The sequence below is a fragment of the Plectropomus leopardus genome, chromosome 8 (genome assembly GCF_026936395.1).
Source record: "Plectropomus leopardus strain MGB_pleo_1.0 chromosome 8, ASM2693639v1, whole genome shotgun sequence".
In the NCBI taxonomy this organism is placed as follows: Eukaryota; Metazoa; Chordata; class Actinopteri; order Perciformes; family Serranidae; genus Plectropomus; species Plectropomus leopardus.
Window position 1 is genome coordinate 8,631,409 of NC_142183.1, and position 21,501 is coordinate 8,652,909.

At 39.4% G+C, this 21,501-nt stretch overlaps 1 protein-coding gene across 7 annotated transcripts in view; it reads left to right on the forward strand.

Annotated features, from left to right (window-relative positions):
- The window catches only part of LOC121947781 (teneurin-3), a 284,662-nt gene that overhangs the window by 211,716 nt on the left and 51,445 nt on the right, over positions 1-21,501 (forward strand). For 5 of the 7 annotated variants that reach the window (XM_088080832.1, XM_088080831.1, XM_088080834.1 and 2 more), the window contains 5 exons: positions 787-1,054; positions 2,060-2,203; positions 13,050-13,299; positions 15,932-15,952; positions 19,527-19,759. In XM_088080832.1, coding sequence (XP_087936958.1) covers positions 787-1,054; positions 2,060-2,203; positions 13,050-13,299; positions 15,932-15,952; positions 19,527-19,759 — 916 coding nt within the window. The remainder of the gene's footprint in view (positions 1-786; positions 1,055-2,059; positions 2,204-13,049; positions 13,300-15,931; positions 15,953-19,526; positions 19,760-21,501) is intronic. The other 2 variants (XM_088080833.1, XM_088080836.1) reach the window with 1 other exon arrangement.

Sequence of the window (21,501 nt, forward strand, 5' to 3'; positions counted from 1 at the left end):
TCATTCTAAGGTAATGAAAACACAACAGTTCTCATTTTGAGGTTATTGTACACTAAAGAAAACATACTTAATATATTATTAGAATCAGAAATACCTTATTGATCCCCGCAGGAAAACTGTGCTTCGTTATAGTCGCTCTAATGCAGGCATAGAGAATTATAGCAGGTAGAAATAAATACAAGTATGTAAATACATAAATGTAAAATGTAACAGTAAAAATACAGTTATAGTAACCAATTAGTACAGTATGTAATATGTTTTTTAAAAACAAAGTATGTATAATATGCTGAGTAATATGTGAATATTTAAATTACAGTATGGATAATGTGCTGAGTGTGTAAAGTGTGTAAAATATAAAAAGTGTGTACAATACAAAACTGCACTATGCTGCAATGTTATGTATAAAACTAGTATGTAAGTTCAAAATATAAAAATATAAATGTGTGTGTGCAATGCTACAATAAACAACAGAGATATACACAAGTAAGAATACAATAACACAATATACAATATGTGTAACATTTTAAATATAGCCTACATTCAAGAGTTGGAAGAATATATTGTACATTTGAATAATTCCACAGGGGATTGTTGTAGTGTTGTAGTGCACCAAATATTGCAGTTAAGGCATTCAGTTTCTGCCAATAAATCCCTTTAAATCTTACACACTGGACCTTTAAAGACATTATCTACATTATACCAGAACACTCCTGCTGCTCCTGTTACTTAAGTCTACACTTCACACTGTGTATTTGGCACCAGTCTGACTGCTAATTAAAATCATAGGTCCTTCATGAGCAAGTTGCCATACCAGGCAGCGACCTCAACCTGGTCTACCTGAGCTCCAGGGCAGCTGGCTACAAGCCCATCCTCAAGGTGCTGCTGACCCAGGACCGCCTCCCCTTTGGCCTGATGAAGGTGCACCTGATGGTTGCCGTCATGGGCCGTCAGTTCCAGAAGTCTTTCCCTGCCTTCCCCGACCTCTCATACACCTTCATCTGGGATAAAACAGACGCCTACAACCAGAGGGTCTTTGGCCTGGCAGAGGCTGTGGGTGAGTACCCGCTGTGAAGCTGCCGACTGAAGATGTTGTGTAAGCGTAGGTTCACTCAGAATCTCCCGCTACCTTCAGGCAATGAACCTTGGTTGAACTTCTGAAGATTGATTTTATTTTATTTTTTTCTAAATTGAGGATTATTTAGCCAGGGACTGCTTTTGTTGCCATGTGCAATAAAGATTTAGCAGGTGGTGTGAAATCCTGAAATCCCCCCAGTGCTGCATTTTTGAAGGCCACTGCTCTTTTGCTGACTCCTTTGTTTTGCATGTATGATATTTCAGCAGCGGTGCACCGACTAAAATATTGCCTATGAGGCATTGGCCTTAACAAAAGAAATAAATAAACAGCATCACAAATAATAACAGCATCTTTTGAAGGGATCAGAATATCTTATTTATGATTTATTTTTTAAATAATAATTAAAGTGTCATCTTGAGGGTTGTACTCCATTAGGGTTTTGACATGCAGTAAAACCTGCATCTTAATGTTTTCGAAAAACTTTTAAAAGTCTGAATAAGTCAAAGGGATTTTGCTAAGAAGGATGAATGTTGGAGCACTCCAGCTTATGCAGTACAGAAAATAAAAAAGCCCTGACAATCAGCAGGATCCACTCCTGGCTTATGGCTGCGACCATATCACAGCCTTTATGATATTTACTATAATGTGCCCCATCTGAGACTTTATCGTTAAAATAATTCATGCCACTTTGCCGCTATTTTGCGTCTCGTTTATTTGCATTTACACAAGATAAAACAAACGAGAGGAGAGCGCATAAAAATCCAAACGGTGCAGGTGAGACACAGAAACCCCCACAGGTCTTCTAAAATCATCCCAGCTGGAGAAAATGACATAGTCAAAGAGAAAGCAGAACCAGCAAGTACAGAAAACAACTCCAACGTGTGCTGAATGTCTTACAGGCTACAAGCCTCATTGCTGCCATAAGTGTCAGGTAAGGAGGTTGCAACCTTGCTCACCATAGGCTTCTGCCGTCATTACTTTCAGTGTCAGTGGGATATGAATACGAGTCCTGCCTTGATGTGGTGCTCTGGGAGAAGAGGACGGCCATGTTGCAAGGCTATGAACTGGATGCCTCCAACATGGGAGGGTGGATGCTAGACAAACACCACATATTGGACATTCAGAACGGTAAGAAACTCTCATATATCTGGCATTAGTGTTTATGTGTGCGCATGTGGGGCAGAGATAGGTGGCCTCTTAGGGTTACAGGCAGGTGGTCTTTACCCCGAATCACCGCAATAAATACTTGAATCAAAATGAAATATGGTTCGTCATCCCATCTGCAGATAATAGAGGAGAGTTTTGAAGGGCCGATCATTCACAGTAATGACAGAATAAATCAGTGACTAAGTCACCAGGGTGCAGGCTCGCTACAATTCCACACTACTCAGCTATTTTAGGAATAAGACGGCCCTTTCGCTGCTCGTGAAGGCTGGCGCGTTTGATGAACAGGCGTCATGTTTAATTCTCGCATTAATTCAATAAACTAAATTAATTTCTTGCTCTTTCATCAATCAGAATCGCTTTAATCGCCAAGTACAATAAATGGACGTGAGTTTGTCTTTGTCGTGCTGGTTCAGGGACACGAGAGAGTGAAACATGCGTAATGAAACTATCAAATATACATACAGCATTGAGTCATTGCTGGGTTACAGTACCAGGAGGTCACATTCTATAATCCGGAGAGTTCAGAGCTGTGGTACAACTGTGCAGGCAGTAATATGACTGCAATTATAAGGAGTGGGCCTCAGGGTAGTGTGCATTGTCAGTTTGCCAGGCTGCTGTTTTGACATTAAATCCACTCCAGCTCACAATCTTTGTTCCAGTTGTCCAACACAATTTGTGTCCCTTTCATCTTGAAAATAGTCAAGGTTACATTCGTGGCCTTCAGCAGAGTCCCTCGTCTCACTCTGTCACATTGGAGTTCGTGTCTGGATATGCAGGTTGTTTTTTTTTTTACAATGTTTATTCTGTTTTTAGTGGGCATTTAATGTGCATCTTAGCAAATTTTTTAACTGTAATTTACTCATCCGTTTGTAAAACTTGCTTAATCGTTTGTTTTTGCAAAGTCATAGATGCATAAAAAGATGGATACTGTAGATAATCAGATTTACAAATTCATCTGAGAAAGTGGTAATTATACCTGTAATGTGTTTCCTCTGTGTGTGTGTGTGTGTGTGTGTGTGTGTGTGTGTGTGTGTGTGTGTGTGTGTGTGTGTGTGTGTGCGTGCAAGCGAGCGAGAGAGAGGGAGCCACAGAGTCTGGGGACTTTCTTTGTTGTTTCCTACAGCGATACTATCACTGCTGAGGAGCCAGGCATGCTTATGATTGATTTTTCTTCTGATTCAACTTTATTTCCATTACTCAGGGAGAGAAAACGTAAATCAGTCCAAATATTACAGCTGATATAATTACTAGATGTGGACCAGTTGTTCTCAGTTTATCTTTTCTCAGTTTAGAGTTTCTAGAAAGTCAAATAACAGATTCAGGCATGTATTTTTGCAGTGTGTGGGTCAGTTTGGCATTGGGAGGTACAGTGTGGTGTGTTTGCATGCAGACTGAACTGTCCTGAAATAACTTCGTCCCTATTTTAAGCCATCATCAGGTCATTAGTTTTTTTAGAGGTCGTTGTGCTGAAAAAAAGATGAACCAAATTTCATCACTCTGAGGAAGATAAACGTTTAAGTTTTCATTTAAATGTAGAGATAGAGCAAAAAATGGGCAAATTTATCAGTGTCCCTTCTGGTGGTGCAAAATCTCATTTTAAGATGAAATGTTCCTTTATATGACCATCAGGAGGGGACTAAATGACCTGATATGCAATGATATCAGTTTTAAAGGGAAAGTTCACCCTCAAATCAAAAATACATATTTTCCCTTTACCTGTTGTGTGTATTTCTCAGTCTTTTTTGGTTTAAGGTGATGACTGTTGTAGATATCAGCCGTACAGAGGTCTGCTGTCTCTCCAATATAATGGAACTAGATGGCACTCAGCTTGTGGTACTAAACATGCTAAAAAATACATTTGAAAGAATGCCTCTTTCCAAAATTCATGACCTGGTTACTCAAGATAATCCACAGGTCTTGTTGTGACCCGTTTCATGTAGGAACTATTTTCTTTCTTTCGAACTACACCTGCCATGGAGCCTCTTGAACATGAGTAGATGTGCGCTTCCTTCTACATGGTGATACGGTTAGTGGATGTAGTCCAGCGGAAAGAAAATAGTTCCTACATGAAACTGCTCACAACAAGGTCTGTGGATTATCTTGAGTAACTGGGTCATCATTCCTGGAGAGATATTGCTGTTGAATTTTTTTAAATGTAGTTTTTTTGGCGCTTTGAACACCACAAGCCGAGTACCTACTAGTTCTACTGAGAGAGAAGACAGACATCTCTATGGCCAATATCTCCAACTCACACCAAAACTATCTACAGTGATAAAAAAGCACTACAGGTAAAAAGAGAAAATATGTATTTTTAATTTGCGGGTGAACTGCTCCTTTGACATCCCTGGAAAAACAACCAGACCTACCTAGTATGACTTTGCACCAGCTTCCACTCTTCAAAGTCTGATTGAACGCCTACATTCACTCACCCAGAGGTCTTACTGTTCACCTGACAGGTGGGAGTAACAGTCTTTTTTGATTTGCTCCCAGTTGCCGTGCAGAAATAAGATAAATTTGTCAAAAAGAAAAGCAGCAAAAAATGAGCACAAAGTGAGCTTTTTGTCAGGCAACAGGTTTGCTGTCAGCAGCTATCACCACTGTCGTGTACATCTTGATGAAGTTGCCAGGAATTACTGTGTAATTCATGCGTTTGGATTCTGTGCTATAGATGGATAAATCACTTTAAATTTAATTTATTTCAAGTGCAATGCCTGATGCTCAAAGTTCTGCAAAGACTTGATTCCTAAATTATACCATCTATCATTATGAAATTGTATGTGTGTATCACCTCAGTGTGTGCATAAATAACAGTCATGTTTAAGGCACCACCAGTCGGTCCGGTGAGGATAAAGAGGTTAACGAGGTTCACCGGTTTAACAGCACACAATTTAATTGTTTGTGAAGCTAATTGTGCATGAAAATAGACTTTATATTTTTCTGTGGTGCTGGTTTTGAATTTGAATTGTGACATGAATTCTCTCAATCTCTACTGGCATCAACACAAAGGAGAAAATGTAAGCAACTTGAGCTGACCAATCACAATTCTTGTGGCCGCTTTGTGGTATCGCTGCAGCCCTGATGTGTAGTTACATTTATGAGGAGGTTCACATGAGCTCTGGTGGAACTACAGAGCATCCCTGCACATCCTCTGCAAACCGCCCGACACAAAAGTATAAATCTGACTTTAGCCACTGTCTCTTTGGCCCGGTCCATCGAGCTTTAAGTAAACCTCAGAAGTTATTTCCACTCCCTGATATTTTTTGCAACCAGAGGAGGTGTGTTTTTAAGGTGGAATGCTTGTGTAACTAGAACTGCATTCTGCCTACACCTTCAATATAGTCTTTTATAGCATCTTACGTGCACACCCACAATTGGCAGGGGCAACACCATCATCCCACAATACTCTGTGGGTTTGCACAGTAATATCATCCATGTACTCTGCATGTATAACAGTCTTCTCACATCTCAGAGATTGCTCAAACTGTCTTTTGTCGAATACGGTTGTGGAAAACATGTCAGGGAAGCAGTTTCTGAAAACTGAGTCTTCCTTTACTTTGTTCAAACCTCGGTGCCACTTTGTCCTGCCTCTTTGTTGAACATTAAAAGAACAGACACAAGGGCCCATTGCCGATCCCAATCTGTCAAGCCATCCAAAACATGAAGTTTGTGAAGTGTGCAAAAGAACACTGAAATATGCCTCTAGCTTGACTGCTGCCGGTGCGCCGCGTTTCATCTCACCTGTCTCAAAGTATAGCACACCCATCTCCAAAGCCTTCACTGTGGCAGCATCACAGTTGGAGTTGTTGTGAGATGCGTTTGTGATCAACAGATAGATGCAGCACGTGTGATATGCTAATGCATGCTGCATCCTTTATTAGACTGAGCTGTGCCGCGTGTCTGGAGTTATCAGAAAATTGGATGTTACTGTGCATGGAAAATCATCATGTACAGCGTTGTACTTGTACATGGAAATGGTGATGACAGAAATAAAACAACAACCAGATGGTGTCGAAGCTTTTCTTGTGCAATAAACGCTGCAGCCTCCCCAAGGCTTTTTTTCACACTTTTCACTTGTCCTATTGCCGCACCGCCCCAAAATAAACTGCAAAGTCTGACTACATTTGAAAGATTTAAAAATAGTTTTAACAAACTTGTGTTGCTCTGTCTCATTTACCCCTGGCTGACAGGAGCTTAATCAATTTGCAAAAAGGGTTTGATGCCGCCATCCTCTTAGCTCGACCATAAGACGGTGAAATGTTTCTGCTAGCGACTTTGGTATGCTAGTTTATTCTGTGTTCACATCAAAGTATCATAACGCTATCTGTAATCCTATCGCTCTTACATTCATTTTTAGAGCAGAGGTTGGGTGTAGGCACCTACTTTTATCCCCTTGCATTTTCTCAATCCAAACTGAATTATTCAGTCTTGCATTCAGCCACTTTTTGACATTTGAGATTTATGGCCCACGTGGGTTTTTGGCCAAGGAATGCAGTTCGATATCCTCGGTCGGCATGAAGATGAATCCAAATATCACTGTTTGCCTTCATTGCTGCTCCAGTATTGATTCTTTAATGCTGTAAACCTTGACTAATGTCCTCACCCAACATGTTAGCAAGCGGCGGTCCTCTGCAGCTGCACAGCGGTTTTAACTCCAGACATATGCTATCGCTCTTTGTTGTGACTCCTGCTTCATTTTCGCACCACTTCCAACATCTGAGGACTTTTTTCTCTTGTTGTTTTTGTGTCGAAAGACCCGAGCAAAAGCCGCCTCCCTCTCTCTGCTTCCTCTCCGGAGCCTGTCAAAACTAGATAAGGCAAATTGCTGGTGTCTGTGCTTTAGTCATGTCCTCCTGCCCCTCCTTTCTTCATTACAAGTGGATATGCCTTCCCCTCAATCTGCAGCTTGTCTCTATCTGGGGTAACACAGCTGATTCTTATTGGACACAGTCAGAGTTCAGCATCTCAGTATCTCGGGAGTGTGCTTACAGTACAGCTTACGCACATGCCGCATTTGAAGCAGTGAGAGGTTTCCTGCCCACTTTTAGCTTCTATCATAGTGGATCAGTGAGCACCTGGGTGGTATCTTAGAGAATGACACAGTGCAAAGGAGAACAAAGAAGGACAGGGTGCAATTAAGACACACTCCCTCTCCTCCCCTACCAATCTCTGTACTCTCTATGTGTCACCAAGGTGACATTGCTCAGGGCGCTCCAGTTTTTTTTTATCAGGTATGGAGGCTCGGCCTTGCATTTGTACCATTAATCATCTCGGAAGCTGTGATGTCGGCATTAAAGCATTTTTCCCCACTACATGACTGAAATTAGCCTTTTATCAAACAAATGATTTCTCTCAGTCATGACTCTAAGAAAGGAATCAATTGAAGAAACCATCTTCAATGAGTGAATACACGTATTCAGAGAGGCAGCCTTGTAGTTTGGGACAGTGTAGTGAATGATTATCTGTAAAGGTGTTAGGCAGAGTGTGAATACAGCAGAGCAATGTTTTCCTCAGCTTGCTCAGATATTTCTGTGATGACTCCTAGTCTTTTATGTGTTATTTATCGTTTTATTTAATAATGGAAAATAGCCCTCAGGTTTGAGCCACGACTCTACGTTCACATCCACTATCATTTCATTTTATACACATATATTTTTTGATTGTTTTTGTTATCTTTACATTTTTGGGCAAATTCAACATAGGTTTGCAACAGCATGAGATTTTAATAGTACGATAACCATATCAAAAAATACTGTTTCACAGTATTACATAATTAAAGTCAGAATGTACCTTAAACAAATTAAAACAGAAGGGTACGATTTGTTTGAACAACTGAAACTTAAAATTGTGATTTTGATGGAAGTATATTTACAAGTTTACCTTTTGAAAGTAACAAAAATGAAGGCTAGATACTTCGTCTAGCTGCTTTTTTCTTTTTCAGTATCGTACATGAGCAAATGTGCACGCAAAACTGACGCTGGGGACGTTTGGGGCCACTGACCAAGCATCAGGATTTGGAGAGTTGGCAGTGAGAATGAGTTGTATGTTTGTGTATGTTTGTAGCGATAGAGTGTCCTGATCCTTGTTTGGATAGACGGGTTGTGTGAAGTGTTAGGGTAACATGGCCCTGCAGAGTTTTTTCAGAGGCTCACTTCAGACTGAGTTTTATGAGAAATTATGCAAGGCGGCTGCGCGGGCAACAAAAAGAAACCCACAAATGTCTTTTCTTCATTAATAACGATTTTAAAATAACGTCAACAATCGCATTATCTCCTAGTTGTCATTTCAATGTAATTTGGTTCTTTACAACAGGCTAGTAGTCGGCTGATGTCTCAGTAGCTAGCTTGTTAACATTATATTGTTATTGCTGATTTATGCATCAGTCCCAAATTCTGATATATTTTCAGGTCATATCTCCCCCTTTGATGGCATATAATGCCCAAAATCCAACCAATGCCCAGCAGCAAAGATGCTGCACTTGTTATCGTTCCTCTAATATCGGTGCAGACACTGCAGGGTAGGGGCACGGGTTGCCAGCGTCGGCCTACAGAGTACCACTAGTGGCCTGGTGATGAAGCCGTGTTATTATTTTCTAATCTGATGGCGTCTTTGATTGATTGATGGCTTAAAACTTAAGTTGTGAACAAATTATGAGCATCCATGATTTTCTATCCATCAAATAATTGCCCAGTGTTATTTTGATAGTACTATTATTAAACGCCATAACGACTACTGATGATGAGTCTTGAAGGGTTGTCCCATTTCATACACTTTTCCTTGTAACTGTTTTTTAGGTTCAAAGGGGCACTCAAACAAGGGGTCGGGGGGAAAAATACAAAATCAGCCTAACTGTGAGTGTTTAATAATCTGGTAAAAGTTGTGTGACTGAAGTTACTTCACGGTCCGTGTCCTTGCCTGATGGAGCAGCGTTGGTGTGATCTTGGAGCAAAAGAGACAACAGATTCTTGGACTTTGTGAAAAGCCTTTTCTCACTGTGCCAAGCGAAAACAGTGACTTTTCTCTTTTACCAGCTTCCATCCAAAACTCCAAAACTCAAACACGCCTCCACACAACCATTTATACTAATCAATGAGCAGACACATCCCTAATGGTTGATCCATTCAGCTGCCATACTTGTACTTTGACTCAAAGTCTCCTCTGCAAAATCTGTTGAGGGAGCACTAGTTTGTTTCAGTCTGTGCAGGAAGCGGAGCTTTGCCATATTTTATCTCTGCTTGTCTCACATAACAACAGTAGCTGCATCTTATTCTTGAAAGAGTTTTATTTACAGTTTCACCCCAAACTCTGCCTCAGAATCAGGAAAGTGAAATAAAAGTAAAAAAAAATTATAAATACATTGACTGACTGCAAATCCATTTCAGTCTGGACGCTGTGGGAGTCCTCCTCTTCAGCCCGGGGCACCAGATAGTGAGAAGCCAAATTCCCATCAGTGCAGCACTCCAGCTGAGACGTCCCAAGCTTGATCCTCACAACAATCATCAGCAGTAATGTGTCATGACCAAGTGTCCTTGAGGGAAGAAAACTGAACCTTAATCTGCTCACTCACTCTAAGTTAAGAGCAGCAGAAGTTGTGTGTGCTTGAGAAAGATAAAAGTGAAAGAGTATAGTGTCCGTACCAAGTGTGGCGTCATTGTGGGAGGTAGCTGATGATTGATTAGTGTATTGAATCCATTCCATTACGCTGTGTAATAGCCTATGGTAAGACTTGTGTGTACTGTAAACTGTGATGGAAGTGTAAATAGAGAAGACCGCGGCAGCTTGCCAAAATGACCTGAGCAGTAAATGTTTTTTTCTTTCTTAAGCTGAACGTCAGCCAAACTGCTAAACTGCTGTACTGCTGCAACTGATCCATGTCCTACACACTGCATTAGGCTCCTGGATATTAGAGATGTCTTTGTCTTTCTTGAGAATGTTAAGGAGCTATTTCACAAACAGACATTAAAATTCTGGTCAGATTACACAGCGTATTTGTTATTTGTGGCTATGTTTCTGGATGCAGCGTCAACCTTTGAGCCCAGTTAGAGGTTTCATCGCGCTGTGTGTTTCATTCAGTGAGCAGGCACATGGATCACAGTTCAATTAAAGTCCCAAGGTCGCGCGTTTCATGGCGTCACGCATAAAGCCGTCCCCCGGACCTATTTGTCTTTGTTAGAGGCTCATGTATAATGCTCCCGGATACAAAAGACGGATTGGTCAGATCGTCCTGTCAAGAGTCTCGCCAGACCGTGGCTTCATTTGAATTTGCCCTTCAATCAATTAAATCAATGAAAGGAACTAATCAGCGGAGGGACAAGCTGCACGGCCGCACGCTCGATTTCACATACATCGAGGGTTACGATGGCTTACGGGATAACACTGTGGGAGAACGACTTTATGTGGCCATTCAGTGGTGTCATAGATTCACTAATTAGGACAGAGGCAGTGTGAATTCAAACAAGTTGTTGGATGTGAATAATTAAGTGCTTCCAGCATGCACTCCTTTCCTTTGATGTGTTTTTTCCCCTTTGAAGCGAGTCCCACTATATCAGTACCCCCCCAAAAAATCCAGTTATATCTGCCTCTTGTTAAAATATTAATCTGTAGTGAGTCACCAAATTTGGTGAGTTCTCGGTGAGATTTATGTACCGTTATTAGGGGGAAGTACACGGCACTGTATTTATGTTTACCACCTCTCTGTGATTTGGGGAGAAGCGGCTCCCTGGCAAGTTGAAAAAACATCATTTTACATAAAATTTTCTTCAGCTTTGTGTAGAGTTTTCAGGAACCCACTGAAGCGGTTCTGGACTAATACAAGAAGTATTTGTGTATGAGTGGGATTGATGGTCAGTTGGTTGCCTGTGTGCTGACTCCACTTTCTGTGCACATTCTCTGATCTTTACTCAAAATAACATCAACAAAACTCATTTAAACCATCATTTTTTAACTTTTTTGAAAAACACATTAGCCATGTGTCGTCAGGGGAACCTCAAAAGTCCTTTTCACACCTCTGAAATAATAACTGACCGGCTGATGGACAAAGGATTTACAATAATAAGAGGCAGCATTTGTTATTTATGAAAAGTAAAGTATAAAGTGATTATGAGAGCACGAGTAATCACACTTAAATTTCAAACCCACAAATGTATCATTTTTTAATCATGAATACATAATATATGAATAAAGGACAACCCAGATTCCCAAAAAGCTGGGTCACTGTGTTAAATTTAGTAAAACAGAATACAAAGATTTGCATATTATTTGTATCATACAGTGGGTAAAATAAGCATTCTTCATGTCAATATTTTTAATGAAATTCACTTGAAATTTAGAGCAGATGTTGGTATCGACTTGGTAAAACTACACAGATAAAGATTTTGTAACATTTAAATCCAGAATGATTATGTGCAATAATTTGGAACGACGTTTACTAAAATGTATTTTATACTTGGAGAAGCCTTTGTTTGCAATGCCAGCTTAAAGACGCTTCCTTTATTTAGAAACTAATGTTTCACAGTTTTCAGTTTGGAATTTGGCCCATTCTTTCACACAGACAGTCTTCAAATCTTGAAGATTTTGGGAGCCCTGCTTGTTAATCCTGTGAAAGAATTTCAATTTCAAAACTTCAACAGGTAGAGTTCTCAGTAACCAAAAACTTAATGAGAGTTTTTAAAAGAAAAGGTGATGTAAAACAGTGCAAAAGATACTCCTGTGCCAACTTTTTTGGAACAGATTGCAGGCATCAAATTCAGATATAAAGTGTATTTACAAAAAACAATGAAGTTTTTCACTTTTAACAGTAAATATCCTTTCTTTGTACTGTATTCAACAGAATCCAGGCCAAAAAGGATTTGCAAATAATTGCACTCTGTTTTTATTTATGATTTACATGGCATATCCCATTTTTTTTGGGGGGGGGGGGTTCTGGGTTTTAGTAGTTTATGGTATTTAAAATTCAAAATTATGTCTAATTGCTGTAGATTCAAATAAATGTAGCTACCTTAGTTTAACTTCTGTTTTCAAGTTTGTGAAATGGCATTTAGACTACAATAATGAGTCAGCTACTGTGCAGTTAGAGTCTATTAAGAACTAAAGTGAAATAAATGCCTTAATATATTCTTGCACATTAAGCAAAATCAGCCAAATATATTTTCACTTTGGTCCCTTTATAGCAATTAGTTTTGCAGTTCATTTGAGAATACACAAGTCAAATTGATTAACGTTAACAGATAAATGTCATTTATTAAAACAGGTAAGGTTTTTGTCTCTTACATGTCTTTTTTTTTTAAAGGAAAAGTTTTTTGAAATATGTTAATTTGCTTTTTTGCCGTAAGTTCAATGAAAAGATCTATACGTAGTCACAGTGTGAAGTATGGAGTCAGAGGCAAGAAGTGGTTGGCCTACTTTAATATAAAAACTAAAAGCTGAGGAGGAGAAATAGTTACAGCGCTCAACTCTATCTGAAACCACAACTTGTCTTTTTTTGTGTATGTTTGTGTGAAGATTAAACAAGCGAGACACAACGTTAATTAGGTAGGCATAATTTCCTCATGTAGCTCTGGGCAAGAAATCAAGCAAGCATATTTCCCCAAATATCATACTATTCCTCTTAAATGTTTAACATTGGTGTAAGTTGAAAGTGTGTATCTCCCTTTCCTGTGTGTTTCATTTTGGCCGTGTTTGGCCGAGAATTTTATGCCTCGAGACTTTCCAGTTGAATAAAGGCTAAATACTGAGCCCGAAATCTACTGGGCTCAGTATTTATACTCTACATGCTTTTACACCTGCAAATAACTACTGTTTTGTTTCCCAGGTATTCTTTACAAAGGCAGCGGGGAAAACCAGTTCATCTCCCTCCAGCCTCCTGTGATCTCCACCGTCATGGGGAACGGGCGCCGCAGAAGCATCTCGTGTCCCAGCTGTAATGGGCAGGCCCAAGGCAACAAGCTGCTGGCGCCGGTGGCTCTGGCGTGGGGCATCGACGGAAGTCTGTACGTCGGAGATTTCAACTACATCCGACGAATTTATCCATCGGGCAATGTCACAAGTATCATGGAGCTCAGGTTAGATCAAAGTGTCACTGTTTGTTTTTTAAAGAGCATGTAGCACCTAGTTTGGTACATTTATGGTGTTTGCTTTTACCTTTGTTCCCTCATTAAATGGTACAAATTTTAAGGTATGAGTGTAAACCTTTGGGTTTGAAGGATGGACTGTGTGTGAGATCAAGGACAAAGATTATACTTCATTAAAATGTTTTGCGCTGCAGTATCAAAGAAATACTCTAAAAAGACCACTTGTATACCAATTACTCACCTTGTTTAAAGTTGAATTTGTTAAAAAAAACTTTATTTTTCTCTCATGACCTCAGTGAACAAAGAATTCAAAAACAGAAAATTTGCAATGAAGTGAAGTCAAAGGGCTCCCCATGTAACAACACAAAAACTATATAAGAACGTCTGTTTACAAACTCACACAGCTAATGCTGGATAATCAAAGACTCATGTATCCAGTCGTATGCTCAGTACTTCCCAAATATTCAGCCCTTTCTGACATGGAAAACTTGTGTATGCTGTTTTCAAAGCCAGACTCCATTTACAAAAAGTTATTTTGCCTCACTGAATGCGGAGCTGTTGGACTACCTCCACCTCCATCTGTAGATTGTTTGTGTTATTGTTTGACTTTGATTAATCTGAAATAACCCTTTAAAACACAGAAGTCACACAATAGTACGCCCTGATCCCGGCAGTAGTAAACCAGCAACTTCTGTGTTCAGCAAAGTATAATTTCTTTTTTGTCTGTGAAGTCTGGCTTTGGAGAGAGCATCAATGATTTTCACTTTTACTTCAGTTTCCCATCAGAAAAGACTATATTTCCATGAGTACTGGGCCTGGATAAATGAAACTTAGATTATACTGCTTTGGTGGTGTGAGAGTTTGTAGAAAGATGTTGTTAAACATGGACCTTTATGACACTGATCCATCATTTTTTTCAGTATTGGGATTTTTTTATTTACAGAAGGCATGCAAAAAAAATGTTTTCTCCACAAATTCAAGGAAACATGGGGTGAGCAACTGACATACAAATGTCCATTTGAGGATTTTATTATCTATTTTAACAAAATTAAGGATTTTATAAGTATTGATTATTTTTACAAACTCAAGTTCAACAAGAACAAAAACATGCAAGATACTGTAGCTGACCCCTAAAAATGCGAAAATATGGAGAATTTAAGGTTTTTTGGATCCCACTTGACATTTTCACATTTAGTCCCCAGTGTGGAGAGGGAAACCAAAAAAGCATGGCAGACAGACTTTCAGTCACACACATTTTTCCCCTACCCATAGAAATTTGAAATCTTTTCCCTATCCATCTCCATAATTAGGAAAGACATCCTGTCTTCAGCGTGTAATTGGGATGATTTACGCCCTCATGCCAAGTTGGCTTCTCTCGGCAATGACTCTGATTCGGCCAGTTGGCTTATTTCAAAGTGGCAGATGTTGATTAAATGTACATTGGGCCATCATCCTCCGTGAGACACATACATGACAAACATATGAAAACTGCCTTAAAAAGGACATAGGACGCCACACTGTTGGCAAGTAGTTGTACATCAAGTGGTGAAAGGTTAGCCTTGAGATTACAGGAACTAAAAATGAAAATCAGAGAGGGAAATCTGTGATGGGAAGTAATAGAAAAACTCTACCTCAGGAACCTGCTGACACACCTGTACAGTGATTAGCCACTACAGGGCAGCTCTTATGTGGGGAAGTGTTAAACACTATGAATGGGAAGCAGAGTGCTGCTGTAAAGAAGCATGCCTGCTCAGCAGCCCCTCTCTAGATAAATAATGGTTTAAGAAACTGTTTGTGTCTCCAAGCAACTCTTTTACTCTGTTTACGAGGAGAAAAACACGAAACACCACTATGAAAACTCGTTGTGTTGGCCAAATTAAATTCAGTCTGACACAAAAGATGCAATAAGGACAATTTTAGCTCACATTAGATGGCAGTTGCAGAGCAGATTTAAACCAGTAAAGAAGAAAAAAACACTATTTCCTTTGCCTGTAGAATATCTGTTTATGTGATGCTACTGTCTGCTAAACATTTAAAGACCAAAGTGCTGCCAGTTTTTGGTATGTGCTGTATGAATCATGCTTGTTTTATAAAAGTACAAATGCTCCATATGGGACTTCCTGAACCTCTCTCTCAAATGCTGTCAGCGTAAAGTCTGCATTTAGATTCTTGCTTCCGTGGCCAGCGTAACAAGTGGGAGAATCAATATTTCAATATGAGTGGCCAAATTGAGAAGAGCAGTGGTAATGTAGGATGGGGCTCTATGAAGATAGAACTACATACTTCCTCTCTGTGGATTGTAGCACTCTGCCACAGTCCCGCCTCTCCACTTTCTGCCAAACGGATTGTCATTGCTTGTGACTTTTTCTAGTGGCTGTGTTGATTCTTCAAGGGGATACTTTGACTTTCAGAGTTTCAGCTGCTTGTTTTTTTTCCCTCACTAGATACTGTGAGGGAAAAATACCACCCTTTTAAAATCTATAAGTCAGTCCTATGACAAAGAAACTGCCTGATTGGGCAAATAACAGCCTTGAAAATGAGGAGTGAAAGTATCCTTTTAAGATGAACCAATTTCATTGTCTTGATTCTTTCTCTTCTTTTCCTGCTCCCTCTGTACTCATAGAAATAAAGACTTTAGACACAGGTAGGTGCATTATCTTAGTGCATGTCGCTTTAGTATTCTTTGTACATCACCATCTGTATCAACCTCTTTATAAGTATATGGATAACTCTTTCTTTTACAGTTTGCCTTCAGCACCAGTGATTACCATGTGTAATTATAACAAACCAATTATAGCTTGATTACATCTAAACAAGAGGGAGAGCGCGCAATCTGTCTGAATTTTGTGCAATGTGGTTGTTGACAAAAATTGCAGCAACTCACATTACGTATATAAAGTATTTCAAGGTATAAATATAAAACCGGAAGTTAATGTAAACATACAATCAACACCTATTTACCTAGTGTAATGTAGTCCAATGCAACAGCGCTGCAATAAACAGTAATTGTGAAGCATGTAATTACATTTTCAGTGATGGTGTTTGGCAGATGCTCTTATCCAGCGGGGCTTACACAACTGCTTTGTATTCATGATTAAGACAACAGCATCAGATCAAGTGAAGAAGCACACTGGTTGCAATTAGGTTGTCCCAGTGATTAACAGGAGCGCCAGAGGTGCCGCACAGAGTAAACTGGAGTAACTTTGTTTAGCTGGCTGTCAAGGTGTTTCCTTATGTGTAATTTTGGGTGCTCTGGTCAGATGCAGTACAGTTTTGATCGATGCCTATATCCGCGTATTTCCTTGTAAGCTCTACATGAGAGCCAGAGACGATAGATAAAGGGCTGCTTGTTATCAGTCACCAGACCAGAAACTTTGTTTTGATTTTCTTTCAGAGGTCGTTCTGCAGCTCTGGTGATGTAGGATAGATGACCGCAGCTGTTCTGGTCTCTGTCAGTGCATGTGACTTATGTTTCCTTTCTGGTTGTTTTTTATAACCTTAAATGAATAGTTCGGATCTTGTGAAGTGTGTTTGTACTTATCTGTAGTTGGTCTATTACATACAGTAGATGACGGTCAACATGCAGCTAGTTTGGAGGAGCAGAGACAGGAGTACTGACACAAAAGCTCAGCAGTGAACTGCTGTGGACAAGGGCAGCAGCAAAATGTATGTTAAACACTAAGTGTACACTTTTAACATTAAGATTATTAATACTATTATTATCATTTTCACTGTTTTATCCTGGAATCAGACAGAAATCTGTGACAGGGAATTGAAGCGATTGCATTGCTCTTGTTAAGCCCAGGTTCCAGAAATGTGAATAAAAACAGAAATTTAACATTGCTGAACACAGGAGCTGCTGTCTTCATCACGTAGATTGTGTCATTGTGTGATTTTTGGCATCTAACCTACTATGGATTCACCAAAGTCACACAATAACACCTACAAACTGACTGATCGAGGCAGCAGTAGACTTGCAACTCCTGTTTTCAGCGAGCTAAAATTACTGTTTTTCTCAGTGTCGTCTGGTGTCTTTGACGAGAGCAAAGATGGGGAACTAATGCCGTTAGTTGCTTCCCTGTCAAAAAGTGATGTCTGCGTCAAGTTAATGAGGTGAAAATGTAATCAATATAGTGTACGTTTCAACTGATATTGATTTATTGTCTCGTATATCTCGACATACATAAAACATGTTTTCCCGCCAACCCCTCCACTGCAGCACATAGTTTAGCCTCAGTGTCTCTGTACTCCTGACTGCTTCACCACACGAGGGGTGTTTTTTTTTTTTTTTTAAACATCCGTAAACATAACCACACCGACTCAGAAAACATGACTAAAATGGACTTGATGCATGTGTCAAAAGCACCGTGTGAAGGTTGAAACACACCTCTTTGGGCTGCGTTTAGACGAGCAAGCGTGGGAGTTGTTTGAAGGCGTTCACATGGCAGTTTCTTTTATTCTTGTGTTACATAGCTTGTGTAAGATTTTTATTCTCTCTATTTTGAGCCCACCTCCCTTCAACTGTTAAATTAATTGCTGGGTGCACAGATCAACACAGCACATTATTACGATCTGGGAGTGTGTGCTCCTCAGCGAGACTACCTGTCACTACCACACATCCTTCTAGACATCAGAAGCTTCACAATTTATTGCCGTGCCGTTATATTGGACTGCGTAATGCCTTACAGGTGTTTCATTTTTGTGTCCGCCCCGTGCAGGTTAACTGTAAAAGAAAGGGTTACTAATGCACGCTTTGCTGAATTCCTAATAAGAACTTGATAGTAGCCACCTATTTTGGACATGTACTTTGACTCATAATAGCTGACAAGTTTTATGACTCCATCTTCATCATTTTATAAAGACGTTTCATTGCCACATTTATTTTGCCGTCACATTATCCCACTTCCAAAGCCAACCAGTATTGACTGAAGCACCATTAAGCTGGAGTACAACCAGAGAGGCCATGTTTACGACTGCACTGTAAAGCAAGCTATTTTTCATGTTAACTGCCTCTGTTTTTAGCTCTTTAATGACACTTAAGCACCTGCTATGTATCAAACTCTGCCTTAATAGAAAAGGTTAATGCAATAGTTTTTCAGTATTTTGAATTTGTTTTCAAGAGACTGTCACTGAAAACGATAATTTAATTGGCTTCCTTCAAGTCTAAATATCAGTCAATCATGTGTTGTAAAATCTTTTGATTCCTAATCCTTGACACATTTGCTCTCTGATTCATGGATCCATTATGAGACGGTAAAAAGAATGCCGATAAGCAGAAACAGATGCGAAGCCATTAGTTGTTGCACTTTGTTAACATAAGCCAGTCATTTCTGTAATTTTCCAAAGGCTCTTCCCCACAGGGGAGTGATAACAAATGAAATGATCTGGCACACAAGTTGTCATTGCTGCTTTGTAAACTGGAAGCCCACTGCAGTGGTTTCCTGTTAAATTCTGTTTGACTTCCATCTTTTCAACCTTCTGTGTCTCACTTTCTTTTATTTTTCAGTCATAAAAGCTCTACTTTTTTTTTTTTAAATACTTGCTTTGGAAATGAGTTTCTCACATTAAAAAAATAGACATCATACCCCTCTTCAGTTCATTATCCACATGCATGAGAATGTTGCCACTAATTATAAGTTGATAAAAAGGTTTATATGTTATTATATTTTAAGCTTCAACTGGAGTGGAAAAAACACTATGTACATAATTGGATACTTAGGGTATTTTAGGAAAATAAGCTTAAATGTTAGAGCATAACCTGATTAAACACTGGCATTAACTTTCTGTCATCTTTTTAATGCTGTTTAAAGAAATGCATGAGTCGAAACAAGTTTCCCTAATTCCATTACACTTAAAACAATCTGATAGTGTGCAGATCTGGTTGTAAAATTCCCTTGCATGTTCCATTTAATTGTTTATCAATTTGCACAGCTTAAAAAAATCTAATGCATAGTGGGGACAATGTTAACTCTCTTGAGATGTATAATGGAATCAATAATAGTCTTAACTCTAAATGTTTAATTTGGAGGCAAAATGAGGCTCGGGGTCAGTTGGGGGTTGCAGGGTGTTTCAGGTATCTGACAGAGATTATTGATTTAGATCACTTTAGGAGTAAATTAGCAACATTAAAGGGCTGTGTGGTTGCAGGGCACAAAGAAAACCTCAGTGTATGCAAAGTGAAGAAACAGTTTATAACTGAGCTATTGTCTTGAATGCAGTAACAACCCGGCTCACCGGTACTACCTGACAACTGATCCAGTAAGTGGCCAGCTGTACGTGTCAGACACAAACTCCCGGAGGATCTACCGACCGAAAACCTTAACCGGGACCAAGGAGCTGCAGTCGAACGCAGAGGTGGTGGCGGGGACCGGGGAGCACTGTCTGCCCTTCGATGAGAACCACTGTGGCGATGGAGGCAAAGCACCAGAGGCCTCTCTCACTGGACCCAAAGGTATCGTTTAAAGCTAATGAAGATGTTGTACCGAAATGGAGGGGCGGGACACAGTGATGGGTCTCTCAGTCTGTGTGGCAACTGCTAAATTTTAATTTATGTGCGTCATTGGGGTGTGGGCCAAGTCAGGGCCTACTGATTTAAATGGATGGATTTTAGTTTACGTCATGTGATGACGTACAGGACAGTGAATTGTTAAAACTTGAGTGCTGTTGATCAATCGAGTGTTGGAGATATCAGCCGTAGAGATGTCTGCCTTCCCTCTATACAACGGAACTAAATGACACTTGGCTTTTTGTCCTCAAAGCGCCCCCCCCAAAAATACATTTGGATAAACTCAACAGCAATGTCCCAGGTTCATACATATACATTGCAAAATGAAATTCAAGGACTTTCAAGTATTTTTCAGGCACTGCTTTTTAAATTTCAAGGACTTGAAGCAAATAGGCTATTTCATTTTCAAATATATTTTTTTATTGAAAATAAGTAAATGATGTTATCAATGTCTCTCTTTTCAGCAAAGGGGTACTAACCAAAGTCTTTAATGCATAACTATAGAAATTCCTCAACAAAAAAAAAAAAAAAAAATTGAATATCATAGCGCCATCTGAAAGTAGCACGAGGAAAATGATGCCAGCTAGAAGTTTGACTTAAGGTTTTTGGCAGAGCTATTATAATGGCACATTGATTAAGAGAGAGGAAGACAAATTATGCGGAAAAGTCGGCTCACTTAAGTAAGTCATGTTGAATTTAGCCAAGCCAACAAAGACCTGCTGTTTTGCTGAGGTTTTAAGAGTGAAGCGATGTAGAAATAAACTATGAAGTTTGGCAGGACATCATCAAGGTATGGAGGAAAGGAGAGGAAAAGTGCGGTAACGCCGCGAGAAAGCAACACATCAGAATTTGATTAAAAAAAAAACGCAAAGTTCAGATTCTAAATAATATTATTATTATGACATGATGGACAAAAGTTTTAATAAAAATATGAGTGTTTTGTCATTCATCTGAATTTTGCTTTTTAAGTACAGTTGTTCAAGGTATTCCAGTACTCACAATTCAAGCACTTCAGGCACCTAATGAAGTCTGTACAAGGAATTTAATGCAATCGAGTTTATTTTCTGCTAGATCACCATGCACAGGGGTAGGCAACCTGTGGCTCTGGAGCCACCCCCGGCTCTTTAGCCCCTCTCCAGTGACTCCTGTGTCTTTGACAAAAAATTAAATGGAAGTGAATAACGGTTATTTTTTAAAGATTTTAATTCAATTTTATCATTGTTTTATGCCTAAAATTACTCTTCGCATTCTCCAGTTGCAAAAATATTTAGCCTGTACACAGAATAAGAAAATGTATTAGCGTTTCATCAACTAAAATGTGCATCATATTTCTGCAGCTATGACTCTTTTGATAGTAAAGGTTGCACCACAAAACTAGAAGGAGGACACCATTAATGTTGACATCTCACGCTGTCATGAGCACGAGCCTCTCCATCAGTAGATGCACATCTCCCTTTGCACGATGATAAGTAAGCGGGTGTAACTTGGTAGAAAGAAAATTTTTCCGACATGAAACTGCTCGTAACAAGGTCTGTGAATTATCTTGAGTAACAGGGTCATGATTTCTGGAAAGAAGCAATGTTAAAAATTAAATATGTCCCTTTTTTCTGTTTTGTTTTTTAAGCATCACAAGTGCTGTTTAATTCCATTATATCAGAGAGAAGGCGATTAGAAATATATATCCAACA